At 49.5% G+C, this 22,812-nt stretch overlaps 1 protein-coding gene across 1 annotated transcript; it reads right to left on the minus strand.

Annotated features, from left to right (window-relative positions):
- Nucleotides 1-427: 427 nt before the first annotated feature.
- FKBP1A (FKBP prolyl isomerase 1A) lies at nt 428-22,812 on the minus strand. Its single transcript, XM_025876438.2, has 5 exons — nt 22,689-22,812; nt 22,538-22,585; nt 6,405-6,517; nt 3,411-3,575; nt 428-1,525 (listed from the first exon to the last, which is right to left on the minus strand). The coding sequence occupies exons 1-4, from the start codon at nt 22,723-22,725 to the stop codon at nt 3,447-3,449; spliced, it is 327 nt and encodes a 108-aa protein (XP_025732223.1). The 5' UTR covers nt 22,726-22,812; the 3' UTR covers nt 428-1,525; nt 3,411-3,446.

A 22,812-nucleotide genomic window follows, 5' to 3' on the forward strand; every position in this document is an offset into this window, starting at 1 on the left:
CCGATGTCACCAAGGAATGCTGATTTAAAACCCCAATCTTCCCTTCGTAACCTTCCATCAATTTGCTGCCGCACATCTCCAGCTGAGCGGTGGATCATTTCTTGAGAGCCAGTTGCATTTCCCACTTCTTGGTAACTCCGGAGAACCCAGCAGAACGCTCTACCCAGAATACATATTTAAAGAAACATCTGATGATGGGGTGGCGGGGGGGGCAGGGGGGCTCCTTGACAGTTCTTCCACCAGTGAAGATGCAAACCTACAACCCCCCCACCCCCCAGAGGGGCCAACAGGGAAGGATGTTCCTGCTACAGTTCTTTTGCCAAGCCACAATCCCCAACACGACATCCCCACCGGCAGGGCCCCTACCCCACCCCCTTGTACCAAATGGCCCAGGAGGCACCGGAAAGTAATCACCATCACACGGAGCTGAGAAAAGCCAGCATAAAGCACTTTTATTGCAATAATAAAACTTGAAACTCATACGTAGTGCGGGGAAGTGGGGGCGGGGGGTAGGCAGCAAAAATTTCTCTCACCAAATCACTACACAGGACAGCAAAGGGGTGAGAGGGGGAGGAGAAAAAGCCAGGAAACTCTGATAAGAGCAGGGGGAGCCGAACATCAAAAACCAGGAGATGCTGAAGCTGTGATGACCAGCATCATTTTCTCAAGACAACACTCAAGGGTTTGTCATGATGGCTGGGCTTTCATCGGGTGTTAAGTGTCTACAAACAGCACCTTCAATTTAAACTTTCGATTAAAATTCTTAAAATTTGGGAAGTGGAGCTTGGCTAGCTATGTGATTACAAAAGTCCTGAATATCCGTTAGAAAAACCACAGGATGGGAAAAAAAAAAAAAAGCCAGGCCGCGAAGAAGGCTTCAGAGGTCCCTGTTGGCCTGGGGACAGATACCTGTAGTGTCCAACATCGCAGTGAGAGCATCTGCTTTCAAAAGGCAGAGGGTTTAAGGGGAGGCTGGGGCGGGGCAGTGCAGGCAAAGGCTCTCCCCCCTCCCCGCTTCAGTTTTAGGTAGGGCTTTTAATTCAACCCAAGGACATCTCTCAACTGGGAGAGTAATTCGGCCCTCGACAGCGCCTCAAATCTGCTATGGCTTTGCAGCGCAGCAGCAAGAATGTTTTATATATAATAGATAAAAATTTCATCCAAAAAAAAATAAAATAAAGATTCTTGCATCCCACCCCCCCCCACACCAAATCCTATTCTAAAGTTAACCCATTACTTGTGCTGTTAATACTTGACTAATACTTAAGTGGAAACCTAGATCCAAAAGGCTGAAACTGAACCTTCACCCCAAAACAAAAACGAAATAAAATGAGTAACTTGAGGTTTATGGCATATAGTTTAGGTCAACACACATACGAGGAGAAAGGGAAAGAGCAAAGCCGGGTGACAGAACACATTCAGTCGGGGTCGATGTTTATACAAAGAGTGTAGTGGAACATCAGGAATAGCTCCGTACGGATTCGCGTGTGTGTGTCTGGAGGCGCCACATCCCTCCACGGCACATCTGTTGGGAACAGAAAATCTGTCAGTTCCAGCAACATGGTGCTCTGTGTGTGCGGTGGGGAGACACGGGCTGTCTGCCATATCAAGTCCCTTCCCCAGGAGCTGCAAGGTCTCACCTGGAACCAGCCACTTCTGCTCCAGCTGGGGAGAGCCTGCTGGGCTTGGGCTGGCTTCCCAGGTGAGCAGTCTCCTTCCTGCCTAAATTGGTAGTGTTTTTTTTTTAAAAATAAGGTGACATCTACCTTGCTGAGGAGAGCCAGGACAGTTCCCCATTATCACTGGGTCTCCCAACTTGGCTGCACATAGGAATCACTTGGGGGCTTTAAAAACTTGTCATGCTTGGCTCCCACTCCCAGTAATTGTGGTTAACTGGTCCAAGGTGTGGTCTGGGCATCAGAAGAGTCTTCTAATAGGCTTCCTATGTGACTTTCATGTGTGCAGCACTAAGTTGGTACATCCCTCAGGTTGAAGAGATTTAGGAAGTGTCTGTGGTCTTGATTCATTTACTCAAACCTACAACTTCCTAGGTGTGCCCTTGGGCTTTCCTTTAAGACCTGTGCAAGAGCTCAGAGATGTTCTTTGGTGGCGTGGGGGGCGGCTTAGGCCAGGGTGACTCGTAGCCCTCTCTCCCCTTCATCCTACCAGATTTACAGAATGCCTGTACCCAAATCAGTGTAATTCCAAGGCTCCCTTCAAATACTTTTATGTCCAGAGGGTTCAGCTCTCAAAGAACAGGAAAGAGGGTTTGGACCAAGTGTAGACCTTTGGGCAGACAGAGGCTCTGTAAAATGTTATGAGTTCCTTCCTGGTGAGAATGACAAGTAGAGAAGCGAGGGTCACCAAACCTGACCCAGGTATGTAGGGCTCAAACCACACAGAGAGCAAATAGCTAAGAATTTAAAAAGCCCTTGTACTTAAAGAAGTCCGCAACAGGACAAGGTTAGACCGTAAGAGACAGGCTGGCAGCCACCTGTGACAGCTTTTGAACAAAAGCATTCTCACCCAGCTCCTGGCTGTGGTCCTCTGGTTCCAGGGCCAGGAGGGGGGCAAACCTAGAGCTCTGGGGCCAAGTGGAAAGAATGGCAGCATTCATGTGTTTTATGATTCTTACCCACATGAAAAGTTATGAGCCATTAAGACACTGAGTTTGGTTTCCTAGAGACGAGGGTAAATGGAAGGAAAACAAGTCCAGGAAGGGGAAGCAGGAGAGGGGTTCCGGTCCTAGTCTGCCACTGCCTGGAAGTGACCTTGAGTAAAGTCTTTCTCTCTGGACCTCAGTTCCTTCACCTGTTACACAGGAAGGCTGATCAACTCCTCAGATCCCTTCTTAGGACTGAGAGCCCCTCTGTGCTTCACCAGCACCCCTTGGCCTCACCTTTCCAGCCACAGAAAGTAAGCGGGCCTGTGTGCTCCGCCTGGCCCCGAGGCAGCTGGCCCAGGGGGACAGTGCCCCTCTCACACCCCCTCACAGGCAGTGGCCTCGCTCTACATGGCGAGGGGGCTGCACACACTAGGACGCAGTAAGCAGTCCTCAACAGTCTTCCTTCTAAAGAACTAAAAGGCTGGCATTATAAATTTGGCCACATTTCTGGTTCCCAACTCAGTTTTAGTTTCTAAGTTGAATAGAAAAACATCCTTCATTTAAACAGCTACTATCAGCTGCCCCATCCCAATGAGTTTGCTGGAGAGCATATGGCACAGGGTGACAAACTTTTGCATTCAAGGTTGTATACTAATAACTAAAACTGAAGTGCTACCCAACAGAGCAAGAATGTAGGGGGAAAAAAAAAACCCATGGCATTTTTGGTTCCGCTACCCACCAAGCACTGAGTGTAACACGGGAGGTACAAAGGTAGGAAAAGACCCTTCGGCACTCACGTCCTTACCCAAGAACGGGGAGCTCAGGGAGGAGGCCATTCCTGTCATTCCAGCTTCAGAAGCTCCACGTCAAAGACGAGAGTGGCATTTGGTGGGATGATGCCTGGGTGCCCGGTGGCACCGTAGGCATAGTCTGGGGAGATGGTTAGTTTGGCTCTCTGACCCACACTCATCTGTGAAAAGAACAAAAAGACAGACTCAAGCGGACACACTCCCCAACTGTCTCTGTTAGCAGCAGGGCTGTTTATTCGGGTGTCCCTTAGCTAGTATCACGGGACTCGGACACACCAGGGACCATGTGGCTGCCCGGGGGCCGGGCACCTCCTGGTGCAGAACCTGGAGGTTGGCCATCAGGGTGCATGATCCCTGCATCTGGCTGAGGGGCCCAATACAGATGACGTGCACCTCTCTGCGCAGGGCTCGATGACCTGACTCTGGCAGCCAGCACTGTGCCAGGGCTGCCACCTGGGCCTTCACATGGTGAGTGGCATCTATGCTCCTAAAAAAGGAGTACTTTGACCAAAACTCTGCTTTAGAAGAAAACACGTACACGGAAAGTAATATCTGGGGTGGTCTGCTTTTCCGTACTTTCTGTATTTTATACTTAAACTCATACAGAAAAACTTTAAAAAAGACATTTTACAAAGCAGCATGTACAGTAGGCAAAAGAGGGAAATATTTGTATATTTGCACCTTACCTACATGAACAGAAAACATCTTTGGAAGGACACAAATAATACCAGCATTTTTCCATGGGGAGAACAGAGCACAGTGGTCAGGGTGGAGGGAAATTTTTCACTTTTTAAAATACGTTTGTACTTTTTCATTTCCTAATCAAATATATAAGTAAGTTTCAATATATATTTTCTGAACAGTGAGCAGGCTCTCTGCTGTACGTCCATCCTTTCAGCAGTCTTTGCTCAGCCTCCTGGCAGGGGCTCCTGGCTCTCTGACCCGGCCCCAGCGACAGCGACTAAGATGAAGCCGCAGGCTGCGCTCAGACTCGAATGTGACTCAGAACCCATGCTCCTCACATCTCCTTTGGGAAACCGGGACATGCTGGACCAGGGTGGTAAGGGCAGTTAAAAGCATATGGCTTCATCTAATGAAATTCAAAACAGTCATGTCCTTTTACCCAGCAATTTCACTTCCAGAATCTTCTGCTAACAACCCAAATGCCCATTTGAAGGGGGGCGGTTTCACAGGCCCATCCGCACCAGGGGTCAGCCACTAGAAAGAACACAGTGGCCTTAAGAGCAGGGAAAGATGGCGAAGACAGGAGGGGAAACAAGCAAGCTGCCCAAACAGTACCTGTGGCAGGCCCGCGTACTCGTCAACACATAAGAGCAAAACAACAATATCAAAAGAAAGGGAAAAGGGGCATGAGACAACCCCCCCTTCTTCCTGTGCTTTTAACTCAAAGAAATATCCTGTGGAGTTTCAAAGATGCTCTGTGCAGGTCTCAGACCACCCAGACTTCTCAGAAGTGACGGGCCTATGACTTACCCCCAAGCACAGTGGGTCCAGGAGGAGACTGGGCACCTCCCCAACACCCAGTCAGGCCTCGCCAAGCCTGGAATGTCAAATAGGCTGATAACACTATCTCCGTGGCAGCCATGGCTCTTGGAACACAACACAGTTATTGTTCCAGTGCCGGAAGAGCCACAGAAGATGGCTGTCGTGTGGACAATGGTTGGCACGCTCATGGGGGATGGGCTACAGACCCAGAGCCAGCCAGACGCGGGCAGCAGGGACAGAGGTTTCCAAAGGGAAGTGAAGTACAAAGATCCTCTCATTCATTCTTGCACTGCCAACCCTGTACTCTGCAGGACAGAAATCTAGACACTTGGGAGTGGGATGGCTTAAAGTTTCTGCAAGTTGAGCAGTTCACTTGGAGATAACTCGGTGATGGTTTAGAGAGGAAGTAGAGCGATGTGTATTCTGGAAAAGAGAAAGACATCTTTCTCTCCACTTTGGTTACATCTCAATTCTCTTCCATGAGAGGGAAACAGACGAATTACCTACGATGCAGGGCTGATTCTAAAGCTCCCTGAGTCTCAGGACGCTGGAACCTGGTTAGTGCCGGGAAAAAAACCTGCTGTGCTTGAAGGACGGCTAGCACCCAACTGAAATTTGGCACCCCTGGGTCCCCTGGTGTCCACTGGGAATTCTGTCGTGTCGGCAGAACAAAGCTGTTTACACAAATGGGGAGGGAGGGCTGAGGAAACAGACTCAAGACAAACAAAATGACTCCATAAGCACGACCTCTCAGAAGGGGTCTGACACAACATGGCCAATAGTAAGACAAACGCAAATTAAAACCACACCAAGATAACATTTTTCACTCATTGTATTGTCCTGAATCCAGAAGCTGAACGACACACTGCTGGCGGGGCTGGGAGGAGACAGGCACCCTCCCAGCCCACTGGTGGCGGCTCAGTGTAATCCCTATGGATGGCAACTTGGCACTATGTCAAAATACAGTGCACAAGCCAGTGAACCACTCACCCCTCCTTCTGAGAATCTGCCTGTGGCAACACTGACACAATGTAAAATTAAGTCCACACGAGATTAATCACTGCAGCATTGTTTATAATAGCACAATACTGGAAATGACCATCAACAGGGTACTGTACTGATCAAATAAATAAAATACACCCACCTAAGGGAATGTGGGAAGAGAGCTTCCTCCTCTTTTATGTCCGGATATATACAGTGTGAAAGATTAAATGAAAAAGCAAAATGCAGAACACTGTGTGTGTCTACAGCAAAAAAAAAAAAAAAGAAAAGTATGTTTTCGTACAATGCTTAAGGAAACTCTACCAAAAAAAATACCATGAGTTGCTGGGGATGAGGGGACTGGCAAAGACGGGGTGGGATGGAAGTGAAATAAATTTTCCACTCACACCTTTTTTTATTTTTGAACCATCTGAATGTCCTACCCAGAAGCATCATTTAAAAGGTAGACACTAGGAAACAAAACAAAACAAACGAGAGCATACCTGGGCAACCCCTTCTTCCCAGCCTCGGATCACCTCCTGCTTGCCTAGCATAAACTTAAAGGGCTTGTTTCTGTCCCGGGAGGAATCAAATTTCTTTCCATCTTCAAGCATCCCTGTGAAAAAGGGCAGTGGTAACATGAGCAACAAGGAGTGATGACATGAGGTGAGTCAGAAACCGGCAGCAGAGTGCCCATCCCGGACACCGGCGCTGAAGGGCCTGGCGGGGCTGCCAGGGGCCTGAGGAGGAAGCGCGGCGTCCAGGGAGGATTTCCTGTGTCCTCAGTGGGCCTCTACGGAGTTGGGATAGTCCCTCTCCCTGGGGGCTGTGAATGTTCTTCCCGACTCCCAAGCAGTAAGCTGACCACCAGAGGCAGGCAGGTGTCTGCCCTGGCCTGCGAATGGGAAAGTGTCCACGCTCCCGACATGAATTTCCAGCATACATGGACCTACTCAATCCTCCCCCAGCACTGCCCCCATTTCACAGAGGAAGGAAGTGAGGCAGAGGGAAGTGTGAAGCAACCTGCCAAAGTAGTCAACCCCAAAGCCATGTTCATTCAACTACTCCAGTGTCCCAGAAGCCAGACAAACCACAGTGGCAGCCTCTACCAAAAGGGGGACTTCCAGAGATGGAGAGGCTAATGAGAGGAACAGATACCTGCCACTCCTCGTTCAAAAAGGACCATCGCAGTGGTTTCTCTGGAAGCCAGAGTCAGCCAATGAGACAGCTATCACTGAGGTCCTGAACTGTCAAACCACCATCCCAGACTGGAAGGGGTAAGCCAGCTGTTGATCTACAACTAACGCGAGGCAGATTTTATTGGAGGCTGAGGGTGGGTGCCCATGATCATTCTCAGTGTCACTCAAAAGACCCAGCAAAACACAGAATTCTGTTGTGTTCGGATGTTTTCAGAGAAGGAGGGAAATCCTAACATAAACCCCAATGTAAAAAACAATGTCAACCCTTGTAAGTGGGATGGGGAAGCAGAGATCAATTGAGAGCTTTATCAGAGCCACCAGGCTAGCTGAACTTTGACAAAACAGGAAGTGGGCAATGGCGGGGACAGGAACTGCTGTCCTAACAGAGCAGGAAGGCAGACAGATGTCCTGAGCAGAGTGGGTGCTGCCGTCGCCTGAAGTCTGGAGTTGGAGGCTGAGGACTGAGAGGGTGGGGATCCACCCCTGCCAAGTCAGTGCAGGGCCAGGAACTGGGGCCCCAGAACTAACAAGCTGGGGTGTCCACGGAACCCATCTCTTCCCCAGAATACAATCATGGCTGACAGAAGAAATGAGAAATGGCAGGACTTGAGTAGTTTCCTATAAGTGAGCAGCTGGGGGAAAAATAGATGTCCGCCCTCCAGAACTCTCACGATAATCTGTCCCTTCTGAGCTCTCCTGCACACACTGAACCTGACCTACTTGAACCCTGCATTAAGGGTGAGAGTGGGCAATGAGCAGTCCGGAGTCTCAGAATCCTTTGACTAGGCAGAAAGCCTTTCCATCCACCCACCCGAGCCTGCTTAAAACAAAAATAAGGAAACCAGCTCCAAGGCTTAGTTAACCTACCCACGGTCAGAGTCAGTGGGTAGTGGCGCCTGGCTCTAGAAAAGGCAAAAAGAAAAAATAAAAAAGCACCAAATAAAACACAAAACAAAACCCCCACATAAGAAGAGAGCGAGAGACAGAGAAGCAACACAGACAATAGCTAAAATGTGGTTTTTAAAACACCGGACACAGCAATAAAGGAGAGTAATCCCTGAGGGGAAACTAACAAGGCAAACCCGTGGACTGCCCAGCTAATACCCTTGGGCGTTTCCAGGGAGAGGAACCTGGATGGAGCTCAAGGCAGCTCCGAGTCCAAAGGACACAAACCAGGAAGGAGAGAGGTGTAGAGTGAAATCCCTAGAGATTTGCAGAGGGTCCCTCTTGAGTCTTCAGCAGAATTCTAATCAGTGCGTGTGTTTGAGGAAACTACTTAAGGTCAGGAAAAGAACTACCCCAAATTGGAAGGAACAGTGCCCAGCGCTTACACAGAAGTGAGATCAATGACTATTCCCCTAGGCAGACTGGAGAAAATCCTGGTTTATGAGGCACTGGGTAGGATACCCAGAAGTCTCATCTCAGTAGTGGGGAATAATCAGCCCCAAACTGAACACTGCTCCAGACCCACCTAGCAAGTCATTAAAGCAAGACACAAAAGGATCAAACTGTTTCCAAGTAACTTAAATGTTTCCCAGTACAAAAGCTCAAGAAAATTTATAGGAATAAAAATATCCAACACCCCAAAAAGGTAAAATTCACAATGTCAAGCATCCAAAATTACCAAGCATGCAAACAGGAGGGAAAACACGACCTACAATGAGATTGATCAATCAAGTGAAACCACCCGAAACTGACAAGAGATGTAAGGACAGTAAGAGTCAAACCAAACGTCCAGACATGAAAACTACATTGGGCTGGAACAACTGGATACCCACAAGCAAAAAGAAAAACCTTGGACCTATACTTCACATCAGAATCAAATCTCAACCCCAAATGGATAATAGACCTAAGCGTAAACCTAAACCTGTAAAACTTCTAGAAGAAAACACAGGGAAATAATCTCTGTGACTGTGGGTTAGGCAAAGATTTCTTAAGATATGAGGTCAAAAAGCACAATCCATAAAAGGATAAACTGAACTTCATCAAAACTAAAAACTTCTGCCCTTTTTTTTAAGAGAATTAAAAACTCAAACCACAGACTAGGAGAAAATCTTTGCAAAGCACATATCTGATAAAGAACTTTGTATCCAGAATATATAAAGAGCTCTCAAAACTCAACGATAAGAAAACAAACAGCTCAATGAAAAAAGGGCAAAAGATTTGAACAGATACTTCACTGAAAAAAAAAACAAACAAGTGGCAAGTAAGCACATGAAAAGATGCTCAACATGATTAGTCATTATAAAAATGCATATTAAAACCACTAGGAAATACAACTACTACTTATTAGAATGGCTACAACTAAAAAGACTGATCATATCATACACTGGGGTAAGGATGTGGAGGAACTGGAATTCTTACACACTGCTGAAGGGAATATAAAAAGGAACGGCCACTCTGGAAAACAGCTGGCCATCTAAGTTAAACATATACCTCCCATATGGTCTGACCATTCCATTTATCCTGGATAAATACCCAGGAGAAACGACAGCCATACAAAAAGACATATACAGATGTTCATAGCAGACTCACTTGGAACAGGCCAAAACTGGAACAACCCAAACATCTGCCAACTGGTGAATGGATAAACAAGTACATCCCTACAACAGGTAACTATTCAGCAATAAAAAAGAATGAACTACTGATAACATGGAACAACATAATCATCTCAATTATGCTGAGCAAAAGAAGCCAGACACTGGTCTATACACCGTACAATTCCATATATACAAAATTTTAGAAAATGCAAACTCTGCTGACAGAAAAGCAGGCCAGGGGGTTGCTGGGGATGGAAAGAGGAGGTTTCAAAGCATAACAAAGAGACCTATCAAAACTTATGAAATTGTACCCGTTAAACATGAGCGGTCTGCTGGATGTCAATTATACCTCTACAAAACTGTTTTTTTTTTAAAGGGAAAAAAGTGAGATTCACTAAAATCCTACATGTGTTTCCCTCCTACAGCCAACTTGGCAGCTGGTGGCGAGGTACTTCTTCTGTAAAGGGAGGGAGCAAGTAAAGCAGGAGGCCCGTCAAGTCTCCGCCGCCGCTCCCATTTTAACTCTGGACATCTGTGTGCCAGGACCTGGAGCCCTTGAACAGCAAAACCAACTGCCAAGCTAGTGCCATAATTTCCTAGAGAAAGCACACTCTGATGAGAGAAGGCAACTGAGGTTACAGTTCAGACATGACAGCTGACACTCTGAGCTCCAGAGGCCACTCTTAGCAAAACCCATCCCTGGCACGGCCCTCTATTTGCAGCACTGACGGATTTCATTTCTGACTGCACACAAACCTATGCCTCACACCCCACAGACTGCCTGGGACAGCTCCGTATTCTCCATTTCGAGAACGACTTGTCTCTCCTGACTGAACACAGCGTGGGGTCACAAACCAGGCCTCAGAGTCCTTCGTCCCTATGGGGGTCAGCTCAGCCCCTGGCACCCGCCATGCTGGCAGCACTCGTGCCCACTATAAGACTGGCTTTGCCTGCACAATTTTTAAGAACCAGCAGGACAAGCACAAGGCCTCCATCCATATTTAGACCTCTTCCCTGTGTGGTAGGAAGAATCTAAGGGGTAATCCCAGAATGACAGTTTTTACTTTTAGCACCTTTAAATGACGAATCAGTGAGAAAAAAAATGGGAAAACTTGGGGGTCTCTAGCTAAAAGCACAAGGACCATGAAAAGAGCAAAAGCTATGGTGGCATGAGGGACCGTGAAGCAGCCTCTGGCTGCAAGACCGTTGATGTCACCTCCGTCTGAGCTGCCTCCCAAACGATTCAGCTGTTCTTTGGGGGAAGAATCAGACTCCAACCCTTGGAGAGGGAGCAGGAGAGCTTTAAAAAAAAAAAAAAAAAAAAAAAAAGATGTGGAGAAGAATCCCAAGTTCACCTCCCCCACAGCAGCCTGCTGGTTCCTGCTGCTCGCCTGTTTCAGGGTATGCTCGCTCAGAAGGAACCAGCAAAGGCAGACCTGGCCAGCGGCTGCTGAGCAAAGTGCCCTTGGACTATGCTCCTGGTACTTGGCCCAAGTCACAGAAGCAGTGGTGAAGACCCAGGGCCAGGATCTGGAGATTCAAGAGGACCACGGGGTTATTATTTCACTAATAATGCAACAGCGCGTCATGGAAGACAGAGCGCCCTGGGCCCTCACCAGGGTGGGGAGGGGGACCGCTGAAGGACCTGAAGGGAGGGCTTCACACCCGCGGCACTTAAGGCTCACAGCTCACCATGTGGTCCTCAGCTGCTGCTGGCCTCTTTGCAGGGGGTTTCATAGGCAGCATTTTACAGGGTTCAAACTAGAGAGAGTCTTAAAATTAAAGACGAAAAACCCAAACCTAAATCCAACGATGACAACAACAAAACAGAACATCCCACACTCCAAACTTGCCAAACAAAATAAAGCTCTTGCCATTTACAGATGGAAGAGGGAGAAAGGACTTCTGCTTTCAACTCAACAGGTATTTTTTTTTTAAGATTTTATTTATTTATTCATGAGAGACAGAGAGAGAGAGAGAGAGAGAGAGAGAGAGAGAGGCAGAGGGAGAAGCAGGCTCCCCAAAGTGCAGGGAGCCTGATTCAGGACTTGATTCCAAGACCCCGGGATCATGACCTAAGCCGAAGGCCTTCACTTAACCATCTGAGCCACCCAGGCGCCCTCAACAGATATTTTCTTAAGTACAAAAGTACAGTGATTGAATGGAGGAGGGGAAACCAAAGTGAAAGTCACCAATTTTTCTGCAGATATGCATTTGAAGCCCTTTGGAACATTCCCAAATGGATGTACTGACCCAGGTGCAGACGGGCATACTGACCCAGGCTGGGCTGTTTCCCTTCCTCCCCATTATACACAGAAGCTCCCTCAACTGCCTTTCACCTAACTGCCTTGCCAAAGACTCCTACAAACCACAGCCTGCACAGCCCCGGCACAGCAAAGGAGCCTTCAGCCACCAGTCTCTAGTCACCCGTCGTTCTTCTTCCCAACGTGCGTTTTATGCTTACCAATGGCCGGTCAGCTATGTCTACTCTCAGGCTCATTTATGTCAGTTACACTTACTGAATATAGAAAACATAAACAGTGTGCAAAGAAAAAAGAGTGGTCCTAGCTGACCCTTTGGAAAGACTCAACAAAGGCAAGTCACAAGAAATACTGCTAGGGAATAAGTGAGTGTGAATGAGACTAATGAATGATTGAAGAAAGAAATCTTAAAAACCTAGAAAGCTTTTTGGGGTGCCTGGGTGGCTCAATCGGTTGAGGGGCTCTTAGAGCCCTGGGATTGAGCCCCACGTCGGGCTCTGTGCTCAGCAGGGAGTCTACTCGAGGATTTTCTCTCCCTCTCCCTCTGCCCCTCCCTCCGATCTCGCTCTAAAGTAAATAAATAAATCTTGAAAAAAAAAATCTAGAAAGGTTTGGCACTGATATACCCTCACAAGAGTCCTTACTGTTTTGATTTTAAAAGAATCCAAAATTCAGACTTTTGCAAGAACTTTGATGGGAAACTCTACCAGATGAGCCATCCTAAAAGAAAGACGTGGGCCTTTAGCAAATGATTTATGTTTGGATTTGAAATAAAATGAAATAAAATGTTTAGAGAAGCCATGTCACTTTAACGATCAGCCATCCCACTTGCCCCCGTCACGATGACTGAAAAGAGATTCTCCACCCGGTGGCAGCTAAGGGGTATGAATCCAAAGCTTATGTCTTCGCTCCACTTCCAGGCCTCGCTGGTTGCATGCCCTGGGCAACCTTCCTGAATTGGGAGTTCTGAGAACTCCACACGCATGATACGATCAAAGGTCAAGTGCCTACCCAAAGAGGGAGCCAGCTTCTTCCTCCCCATCACACAAACCCAGTGCAAGAACGTATCCCATTTCTTATCTGGAAATGCTCCTAACCTTTTGCTAAATCTTTTTCAATTCTATGACCAAAAGTGTATTTTCAAAGGAGGTCCCATGATGGGAAGAACACACAGGGTCTCAGAACACGAACCAGAATGCGTGACCTTGTGGGCATGGCTTTCCATTGCCCACTTTATCACAATACAAATAAAAGGACTGCCACATTATATGTCATGGGGCTGGGACCGGGCAGCGGGGAGACGCACAGAAGGAAAACAATACTTAACAGTGGCTATTTGGTAATGGTAGAAATATGTGTGATCTTTAGCTTTTCTTTTTTTCTGTTTCCCAGAAAACACAGAGGCAGGAAGCCGTAGGGTAAAATGGGCAAAGGCATGAGTTCTGGGGCTTGGCTCCAGATGCTTATGGTAATCCCCCCCCCGCCCCGGTGTCCCTGCTTCTGCCCTCTTTCTCCTACAGTTTAAACTTGGCACAGCAGCTAGAAGGACATTCTTCTAAAATACAAGGCAGACCCTATTACTCCTCTGCTCCAGACTCTTGCATGGCTCCCCATCTTACTCAGAATAGAATCCAAAGTCCTAAAAATGGCCTAGAAGCCCTGCAAGGGCTGCCATCCCACACCGGCATCCTGCTGACTTCATCTCTGATGACTCTCATGCTTTTCCACTCCAAGCACATGGGTTCCTTCTGTTCTCTCTAGACACCAGGGATACTCCCACCCCAGGGCCTTTGTCCCTGTTGCTCCCTCTGCCTAAAATGCTCTTACCGGACAGTCACATGGATTACTCCCTTACCTCCTTCAGGTCTTGTCTCAAATGTTACTTTCTCATCGAAGTCCTCCCAGGTCTAGCTAAAATCTCAAACTTCTCCTGTCCCCTCTTTTGTGCTTATTGGCTAATGTACAATATATTTTTGCTTATTAATCATATTTGTTATCTGTCTTTCCTACTACAGCATAAGACCTATGAGGACAGGGACTGTGTTATGTCTTCTTCATTTCTGTATTCTTGGTGCTTAGAACAGTGCCTTGCCATCAGGGAAATCCAAATCAAAACCTCAATGAGATACCACCTCACACCCGTCAGAATGGCTAAAATTAACAAGTCAGGAAATTACAGATGTTGGCGGGGATGTGGAGAAAGGGGAACCCTCCTACACTGTTGGTGGGAATGCAAGCTGGTGCAACCCCTCTGGAAAACAGTATGGAGGTTCCTCAAACAGTTGAAAATAGAGCTACCCTACGATCCAGCAATTGCACTACTGGGTATTTACCCCAAAGATACAAATGTAGGGATCCGAAGGGGTACGTGCACCCCAATGTTTATAGCAGCAATGTCCACAACAGCCAAACTGTGGAAAGAGCCAAGATGTCCATTGACAGATGAATGGATAAAGAAGATGTGGTATATATACACAATGGAATATTATGCAGCCATCAAAAGGAATGAGATCTTGCCATTTGCAACGACGTGGATGGAACTGGAGGGTGTTACGCTGAGTGAAATAAGTCAATCAGAGAAAGACATGTATCATATGACCTCACTGATATGAGGAATTCTTAATCTCAGGAAACAAACTGAGTGTTGCTGGAGTGGTGGGGGGTGGGAGGGATGCGGTGGCTGGGTGACAGACATTGGGGAGGGTATGTGCTATGGTGAGCACTGTGAATTGTACAAGACTGATGAATCACGGATCTGTGCTTCTGAAACAATGCAATATATGTTAAAAAAAAGAAGAAGAAGAAGATAGCAGGAGGGAAAGAATGAAGGGGAGTAAGTCGGAGGGGGAGATGAACCATTAGAGACGATGGACTCTGAAAAACAAATTGAGGGTTCTAGAGGGGAGGGGGGTGGGGGGATGGGTTAGCCTGGTGATGGGGATTAAAGAGGGCACGTTCTGCGTGGAGCACTGGGTGTTATACACAAACAATCATGGAACGCTACATCAAAAACTAATGATGTAATGTATGGTGATTAACATAACAATAAAAATTATTAAAAAAAAAGAAAAAAAGAACAGTGCCTTGCACAAAACATCTGTCTTGTCAGTAAGTACTTGGAGAAAAGTACTTTCCCCTTCCAGGCCTTTGCACACACTTGGCCAGCTCTTTTCTCCTACCAGCCTGAGCCATACACGTCCAAGACCAGGGGCACTTCTACCCCAGGTGTGGGCTGCTAAGTCACCTCTCTTGTAAAAGTAAGGCACAGGGTAAGGCACTCCCTCAAGGTAAGCACCTCAAGGGCAAGGTCGAGGCTTTCCCCAGCTCCTAACACGTTTGATGAATGACTGAGGGAAGGGCTTGGTGTGCTGACCTGTGTGTAGGAGGTGTGAGAGGAAGTAGTCACAATTTTATTAATCCACAGGAATGGGGCAAAGTCCAAAACGTAATTTTCTCATTCTTATTCTAACTTAAAGGAAACAGAAATATTATACCAAACATAACAGGAATGTGGGCTTTGTCTGCCTCTGCTAGAGTCCTAAATGACCGGCGTGAATCCATGCCAGGCACTGATGGGGAGAGACCCTGGAGACCACCACCAGCGTGGGTCTGGTCTCCTGAGGCCTGCGGGCCACTGGGGAAAGAGGGGAGGCAACTGCACACAGCCTGCCTGTGAGCAAGGCCACAAAGGAGATGGACAGGCACTCTGCTGGAGAATCAGAGGCGCATGTTGTATGCGTGGGTGAAGAACCACTTGAGCCAAGGTCAGTCAGGGGAGACTCAATGAGGGGTGCCCCGTAAGCTGTGACTGACAAGAGCCTGCCTGTGGCGGGGAGTGGCGGTAGTGTGGTGGCACCTAAGCGCAGGGCCAGAGAGCTCCCTGGGCGGGACAGGCTTGCTGGGTCAGGAACCGAGGGCAGGCCAGGGTTGTCTGAGCTCCTGGGAGGGGACGGGTAAAGGCGGGGAGAGCAGAGATGGCAGCACCCAGGAGCAGACTATTCCTCCCCCCACCCCACTCCCTTCCCTCCTCCTCCTCAGTGTCTTTGCACTGCTAGAATTTATCCAGCTCAAGTTCAAGGGAGCTGGGGGAAGGAATACAAGGACTCAGTTGAGTTCTTCAGCAGGTAAAAGAACAGGAGAAGCAAAAGAGAAAAATGACCCATCACCATGAGCACCAAAGGGAGAACTGGATAGTACACACCTAAGTTATCCAAAATACCCCTGGCCTTTTCCATGAGAAACAGCAGGGGACAAGACTATTTTTAGAGAAAATCCCAAGGCAGACAAGCGATCCCTAGTTTACAGATACAATGACCCCATCAACACTTCATAGAATCGGTTTAAGCAGGCTCCACACCCAACATGGGACTTGAACTCACGACCCCAAGATCAAGGCACATGCTCTACTACCACCAAATCAGTTTTTAACCACCAAAAACGTGCAAGTTCAAAAGCCTATGGGTGAATGGGTAAATTTCATGGTACATAAATTATATCCAATAGAGCTGTTAATGAAAAAAAAAAAAAAAGTCTATGAGACCCACCAAAAGGAACCAGAGCTCTCTGGAGAGATGACTGAGGCCAGGACCAGAGAAGGGGAACCAAGGAAGTGATTAAAGAGTAAGGGGAGCATATCAGAAAGGTACCCGAGGCAGCCCAAGGGGCTCCGACTGGCCAAATCTGGGACAATGTGAGTGTCAAAAAGAATAATGAATATCAATGATTTTAAAGCCCCGAGGAAATTTATGAGTACATAGTATGCTGACAACAAAAAAACAAGTCAATGGGGGTGGGGAGAGTCATCTGTCACCACTGGGGAAGATGACAAAACAAATGCCTCACTTTAAAATTTGATAATTAAAGGAGAAGAATTAAGCTTTACCCTATTTTATGGAACGGCAGCTGATAAATGTAGAAAGTATAAAGGAATTTTAAAACTGCCACTCTATAAATGCCAATGAAATGGTGTCTTCCAGCAAGAACGATCAGTGGTGCATTGCCACAGGTGGAAGGGGGATGAGAACCAGGCACAGGAGGATGCCCGAGAACCCCAGAGACTGCCAGCCTCCTGCAAAGGGGAAGATGTACCTTCAAACTCGGCAGCACAAGCAGGGGGGTGCCCCGCGGGGTGCTGAGCATGGAGTCCAGGGTGTCACGTGTGAAGTGATGGAAGACGGCCCCAGGCGGGGGCGGGAGTCCGACAACACCGGAGCAAACCGGGGACCGGCGCAGGGCATTCAGAAGGTAACAAGCCCGCTCTCTCTCTCTCTGAAAACCCAGGGTCATTAGGAAAAAAACCAGTGTGAGGACTCATCTAGGTTGAGACAAGACACAATATCCAACTGCAGTGAGTCAACCTTCAAAGAATTCTGGTTTCAAAAAGGTAAACACTTCAATGACATCTGGGGTGGTTTCGAGAGGAATTTGGCTTCAGGTACTATTAAATCATTTTAAGTTTTCTTAGATGTGGCCGGGAGGAGGATAAGGAGAATGTTCTCATCCTTAGAGACTCGAGTACTCAGAGGTGCCGAGCCGTGTGCAGCTGCAGTGACTACGAACAACCCACAGATTACGCATACATGTGTGTCTGTTCTCTAAGACAGAAACGGCAAACATGACGAAACGTCAACCATTGTAGAATCTAGGTCGTGGGCACAGGGGTATTTACTTTGATTTTTCTCTCTGTCTGAAAACTTCACAAGTAAGAGTTACACATACACACAAGTATGCTACGGGGCCTTCAGTTCACTTAAGACAAGCGAGCCTTCTGCTCGTACCTGTGCAAGGAGAGAACAGGACACCCGCGTGACTGTGTATGTTGGTAATCACAACCCTAGAAGAAAGATAATAATGCTTCCAGAGCAAGGTCTATTTCCGAAATGTTAAAACCCCATTACGTTCAGGAAATCTGAGGGGAAAACGAACGGACACCCTCGCACGGCAGCTATGCCGGTGCGGGGCACAGCGTAATGCACAGACTTGTCGGACCGCTGTGTTGTACACCCGAAACCAATGAAATGTTGTGTATCAGCTATCCTTCACCCAGACAAAGGACTGGCACCTCGACTTACACAGCCAGGCTGGTATAGCCCAACCCTGCCTCTCTCGTGTCCGCCAGGAAACAAGGAAAGGGAAACAAAAGCTAACAACCTCCCTCGGTACGTACACTTAGCAGATCGGCTGCGCCTTTCTTAGCCAGTATGTTCTATTTGGTAGGTAATGTGTAGGTCTGTTTGAACATGAACCCTCACTCAGACCTGTCTCTCTTATCAGTGCCTACTTCCCTACGTGTAAAGGAGTGGAGGCCAGGGTCTGGGCCCCAACCCTGTCCTGTGTGAGTCTGGGCCACTCCAGGAGCTGAGGGTTGACACCTCTCTCCCACTCTAGGCATGCCAGGTGGTGCTGGCTGGCTGAAGGAGCGGCGGGGATACATCACCCAGTGCCTGGGACACAGGAGCCCCGTGAACGTACTCGCCCCCCGCAGGCTGTTACTCCCATTTACAGAGGGCACACGGAAGCTGACACAAGTGGGACAATTTGCCCATGCGCTCATAATATGTTACATAGCAGAGGGAAGATCCGAAACCCAGCAAAGGAACTCACATCCCCTTTGGGGCTCACCGTCCACCTGGCACCACCTCTTCCCTCCTGCTCAGGCTGGTGCACGGCGCTCAGGATACAACCAGAACCCTGTTTCTGACCCTGCCCTCAAGAGTTCAGTGTCCACACAGTGGCCAGAAGGGAGTGGGCCTGTTAAAATCCAAGTCAGCTCATGACCCTCTGATGGCAGCCGCCTCCCTCAGAGAGAAAGCCAACAAGGCCCCACCATCACCTCCTCCTCCCACCACCCAGTCCAGCTGTCCCCCAAGCACAGCAAGCATGGCCCAACCTCAGGCCCTCTGCCTGGAAGACTCTAGCCCTGGGCAGCACTCTGCCAGCTCCCCAATCTCCTTTGGATAAATACTAAAATGTCATTTTGTCAGAGGCCTTTGCCATCCACCCTCACCAAAAGCAGCACCCTCTCCCCAAGCCCGCACTCTGCCTTCATCTCTCCACAGTGCTTCTCGCCACCTGACATTCACACCGGCCTCATCACCCCAGGGAAGGCCCACCAGCTCAAGTCTTTGCCTATGTAGCTCACTGGCCACGTCCCCAGTGCCTGGCTTGCTGCCGCTGCTCGATAAGCACTGGCTGCAGGAAGGAAAAGGGCCCTGTCGCAGCCCCCCTGAATAGTACAGCCCGCCTGACTGAAGACACCATGCGGTGGGGGTGGTACCGGACCCACCTGCGGAGCCTCTGGGGGTGAGCCTTCCTCCCAGCATCAGAGCAGCCAAGAAACACCAGCAGGCGGGTGGGTGGACGAAAGCAGAGAGGAGGGGGGAGGCAGAGGTGAAAGAAAAGCAACGGGCTGGAGACGGGGCTGCAGGAGAGTGGCCACCTCAGCTGCCCTCCATGTGGACCTTCTGAGGAGGTGGGGCTGAGGGACCCCCGGTTCTTCTCATTTAGAAAGCCAGGTTACTGACAACTTAAACCCAATCCCAAGGGTGAGATGTCAACTAGTTTTTAAGAGGATAAAGAAAGAATTCCTTCAATCCACTTGAGGTTGCTCTGACAATGGCAGGCATGTGGCCCGCTGATATGAGCAAAAGGGACATAAGCCTAGCTGTGTGTCAGGACAAGCTCAACAATAAAGATGACGAAGCTACCGGAGGCAAGGAGGGCGCTGTGAGAATCCACTTGATCCTCAAGGCACATCCTTGGCAGGTTATCCTTCCACCTCCTTCCTCCCACCTCAATGCCTGTCATGCCACTAGGAGGTGCTTGGCTGGTGACAGGAGAGTTTTCATTTTCCCTTCTGGCACCAGAAAGAGGTGACGCAGGCTTTTCTTTGAAGCCATGTGCGTGCTGTGCTCTGCTAGAGGCCACAGAATGCACCAGAGGGAGCCTTGAGAGTGGCCTCAAGGCTAGGACTGGCAGCCGCCAGCAGCACTTAGAATGTCCATGTGGTGAAAGTCAGTCTGTGCTCTGCCTATCTCCGGCGGCCGAGAGGGGAGTCTGGCCACCTTCCTTCCACTGCTGTTACTCTGGACCTGCCGCCAGAGTCAGCAGCAGCAGACGCACGCCAGAGAAGGCTGGATCAAGTGTTTGCCTGACCCGTACCTGGGTCAATCAGAGTATCCCTCCTAGGAACTGTAATCACTGGAGTCACACAGCCAAGCAATGTGAGAAACTGGGCACGGGGGTGGAAGGGCATGCAGGGGACTTCCAACATCCCCCACTTGGGAAAGGCGGAGAAAAAGAAATCTGACGAGGGAATACTGACGCAGCCAGACAGAGAAAAACAGGGATGAAAACTAGGAGTATCATACAAATTTCTTCTCCCTTCTTGAGGCCCAGTGGGCTTTCCTGCCTTTGAAGACCCTCAAGTCCTTATGGTACTCCCCCACCTCCATCATGTTCCCTCCAGATGAATTCTGTTCCCACAGGCTTGAAAGCCCTTGCTGCTACAGATGAAAATCTCAAAGCGCCTACCCATTCCTCTCACGCCCCCACAGGTCTCAAACAGGTTCTTCCTGGGAGGCTGGTGGCAAAGACCCGCAGGAACAAAGCTGCCTGCCCAAGAGCAGCCTATTCTGTGAGCAAGAGGCAGAGCTGGCTTCTTACTAAGGCGCCTTTGTAGAGTTTATCAAAAATGAAATGAAAAAGAAAGCTTTTGTACCAATGCATACCAGGGTCCTGCTGCTGTGCTGGGAGCGTGTGGGTGGGTGCCACCCTCAAGGAAAACACAGACGTGGAGAAGAGGCACTGGGAGCCCTGATGGTGTTCTGGGTCCCACGACCATCTGTTCTCTTAGGAAAGGCTCCAGACATGCTGTGTGGGGACGTTTCACCAAAAGGCACAGTGAAACATGGTTCTGCCTACACGCTGTGGATCCAGTCCTGCCATCAGCACTACAAGATGGGTAAGCCATGGGTGAGGGACAGAGACTTGGGAGTGAGACAGATATAGCCAATTATCCTAATGTGGTTACTTATCAAATGGGGGTGGGAGAAGTCACTTCATCACCTGAGTCCCAGTGTTTGTCCCAGTTGGCTGTGGGAACCAAATGAACTGCCCACTCACCCCAGCACTATAGAAGGCAATGCTTACTCTTTTCATCCCACGGATCAAAAGCAACCAAACTGACAAGCTTTCCTCCATTAGAGCTCCTAGGCTCAGGTGCTGACCATGGCCTACAAAGACAGCCATTTAAAATGTCAAAAGCACTTTCCAGTTTCATTTCACAGGCACGAGAAAGTTCCCTATGAAGATGGGTTTCAATACTTCCTCCTTGGGTAGCCTTTTAAAAGGTTCTAGTTCTTAACCCCCCTCCACCCCCTGCCCCCATTTCTGCCCTTGGAGAAGGGCCAGAGAAACAAAGCAGCCAAATAAGTAAAAGGGCATGGGAAGGGAGATGTTAGGTGCCTTTCTCTTCCTTCCCTATGAAAGTCATTTCCCTTAACAGAGGGCTCCCCTCATAATCTGGGAGAGAAGGGTAGAGCTCATCCCTCAGCAGCTTAGTCCTAACTGCCTACAGCCTACTACCCAAGAGGAGGAGAAAGAGGAAAAGGGAGGGAAGGAGAAGAAACAGAGGAAGGGGGAGGAGGAACAGAGGAAAGGGTGGGAAGGGGGAGAAAGGGGAAGGAGGAGGGGGAGGGAAGGTTATTCATATCAACAACTGTGGCTACACCAATCTCCTCCCCCCCCCCTCCAGCCCACAGCCATTGAGTCTCCGCCTGCTCAGCCTCCACCCCCCTCCCCAATACAACCCAGGAGGACCTTGTAAGGGCATGGAGTAAAAGATGGTCTCAAGGCATCCACTCTGAAGTCTGAATTCTGGCAGAGTCTAATTCTGGCTGAAGGTCTACAATCTCCGTTGGCTTACATTACTGTTTGCTACTCTAACTGGGCCTCAGTTTCCTTCTCTTTAAAATGGGGGGGGGAGTTTCTACTCCTAGGAGGGCTGGGAGTCGCGGGCTAAATTACACGTTCAGTCAGCCTGGCCCGTCGCTGCCACTGAGGCTTGGATTTCTAAGTGGCTCAAAAGTAAAAAGAGGAAAAGGACTGTGCGGACTGAGCTCCTCCAAGGCCAGGCTGAACCAAAGCAGCGCCTTAGGAACCCGGGCGCTTCTCCAGCCGTGGCGGAGGGATGAATCCCGACTTCGGAAGAGGCAGCTCCGAAGACTGGAAATTACCTCGCCCTTATCTCCATCCGAGGAAGGGCCCGGAAGGGGAGGTAGGGTGTCACCCGGGACACAGATATGGTACAAATCCTTTCTGATGGTCCCTGGCCAGGGCGCTGCCCGTTCCGGGGCATGTGACCTTGCGCCAGCAACTTCACCTCCCTCCCCAAGCCTCAGTTTCCCCATCCGTGCAGTGGGCACAGACTTGCTCTGGAAACGCGAAAGCGCCGGCCAGACCGTCCCGGGTTCGGCAGGCCAGAGGTCGCCCCCTCGGGGCTGCTGCCACCGCCTGGGCCTCCGCCTTGGGCCACGCGGGCCCCGCCGCCACCACGCCCCGGGCCTTTGCCCCCAGGCCGCCTTGGCCAGCCGCCCGGAGCCGAGACCCCCCCCACCCCGCGAGCCCGCCGACTCACCCGTGTAGTGAACCACGCAGGTCTGGCCGCGCTTCGGGAAGGTGCGCCCTGAGGAGGGAGACAGACAGACAGACAGACAGACAGACGGGAGCGGTGAGCGGATGCGCGCGGCGGCGGGGGCACTCCGGGCCCGCCGAGCGCGCCTACTCACCGTCTCCGGGGGAGATGGTTTCCACCTGCACTCCCATGACGGCGGCGGCGGCGGCGGCGGCGGGGGACGCTGGGCGCGCGGGCGGGCGGGCGGCGCGGCGGGCGGCGTGGACCGACAGCGGACC

The sequence above is a fragment of the Callorhinus ursinus genome, unplaced genomic scaffold (assembly GCF_003265705.2).
Source record: "Callorhinus ursinus isolate GAN/ISIS: 27379988/994484 unplaced genomic scaffold, GSC_fseal_2.0 scaffold38, whole genome shotgun sequence".
Taxonomy (NCBI): Eukaryota; Metazoa; Chordata; class Mammalia; order Carnivora; family Otariidae; genus Callorhinus; species Callorhinus ursinus.

Bases quoted from the DNA above. Each gene is read 5' to 3' on its own strand.
- FKBP1A (XM_025876438.2), bottom strand. From the start codon at position 22,725: ATGGGAGTGCAGGTGGAAACCATCTCCCCCGGAGACG. The intron at 22,586-22,688 runs GTGAGTAGGCGC...CTCCCTCCTCAG, and splicing joins AACCATCTCCCCCGGAGACG to GGCGCACCTTCCCGAAGCGC. The intron at 3,576-6,404 runs GTATGCTCTCGT...TTCTTTTCACAG, and splicing joins GGGAAGAAGGGGTTGCCCAG to ATGAGTGTGGGTCAGAGAGC.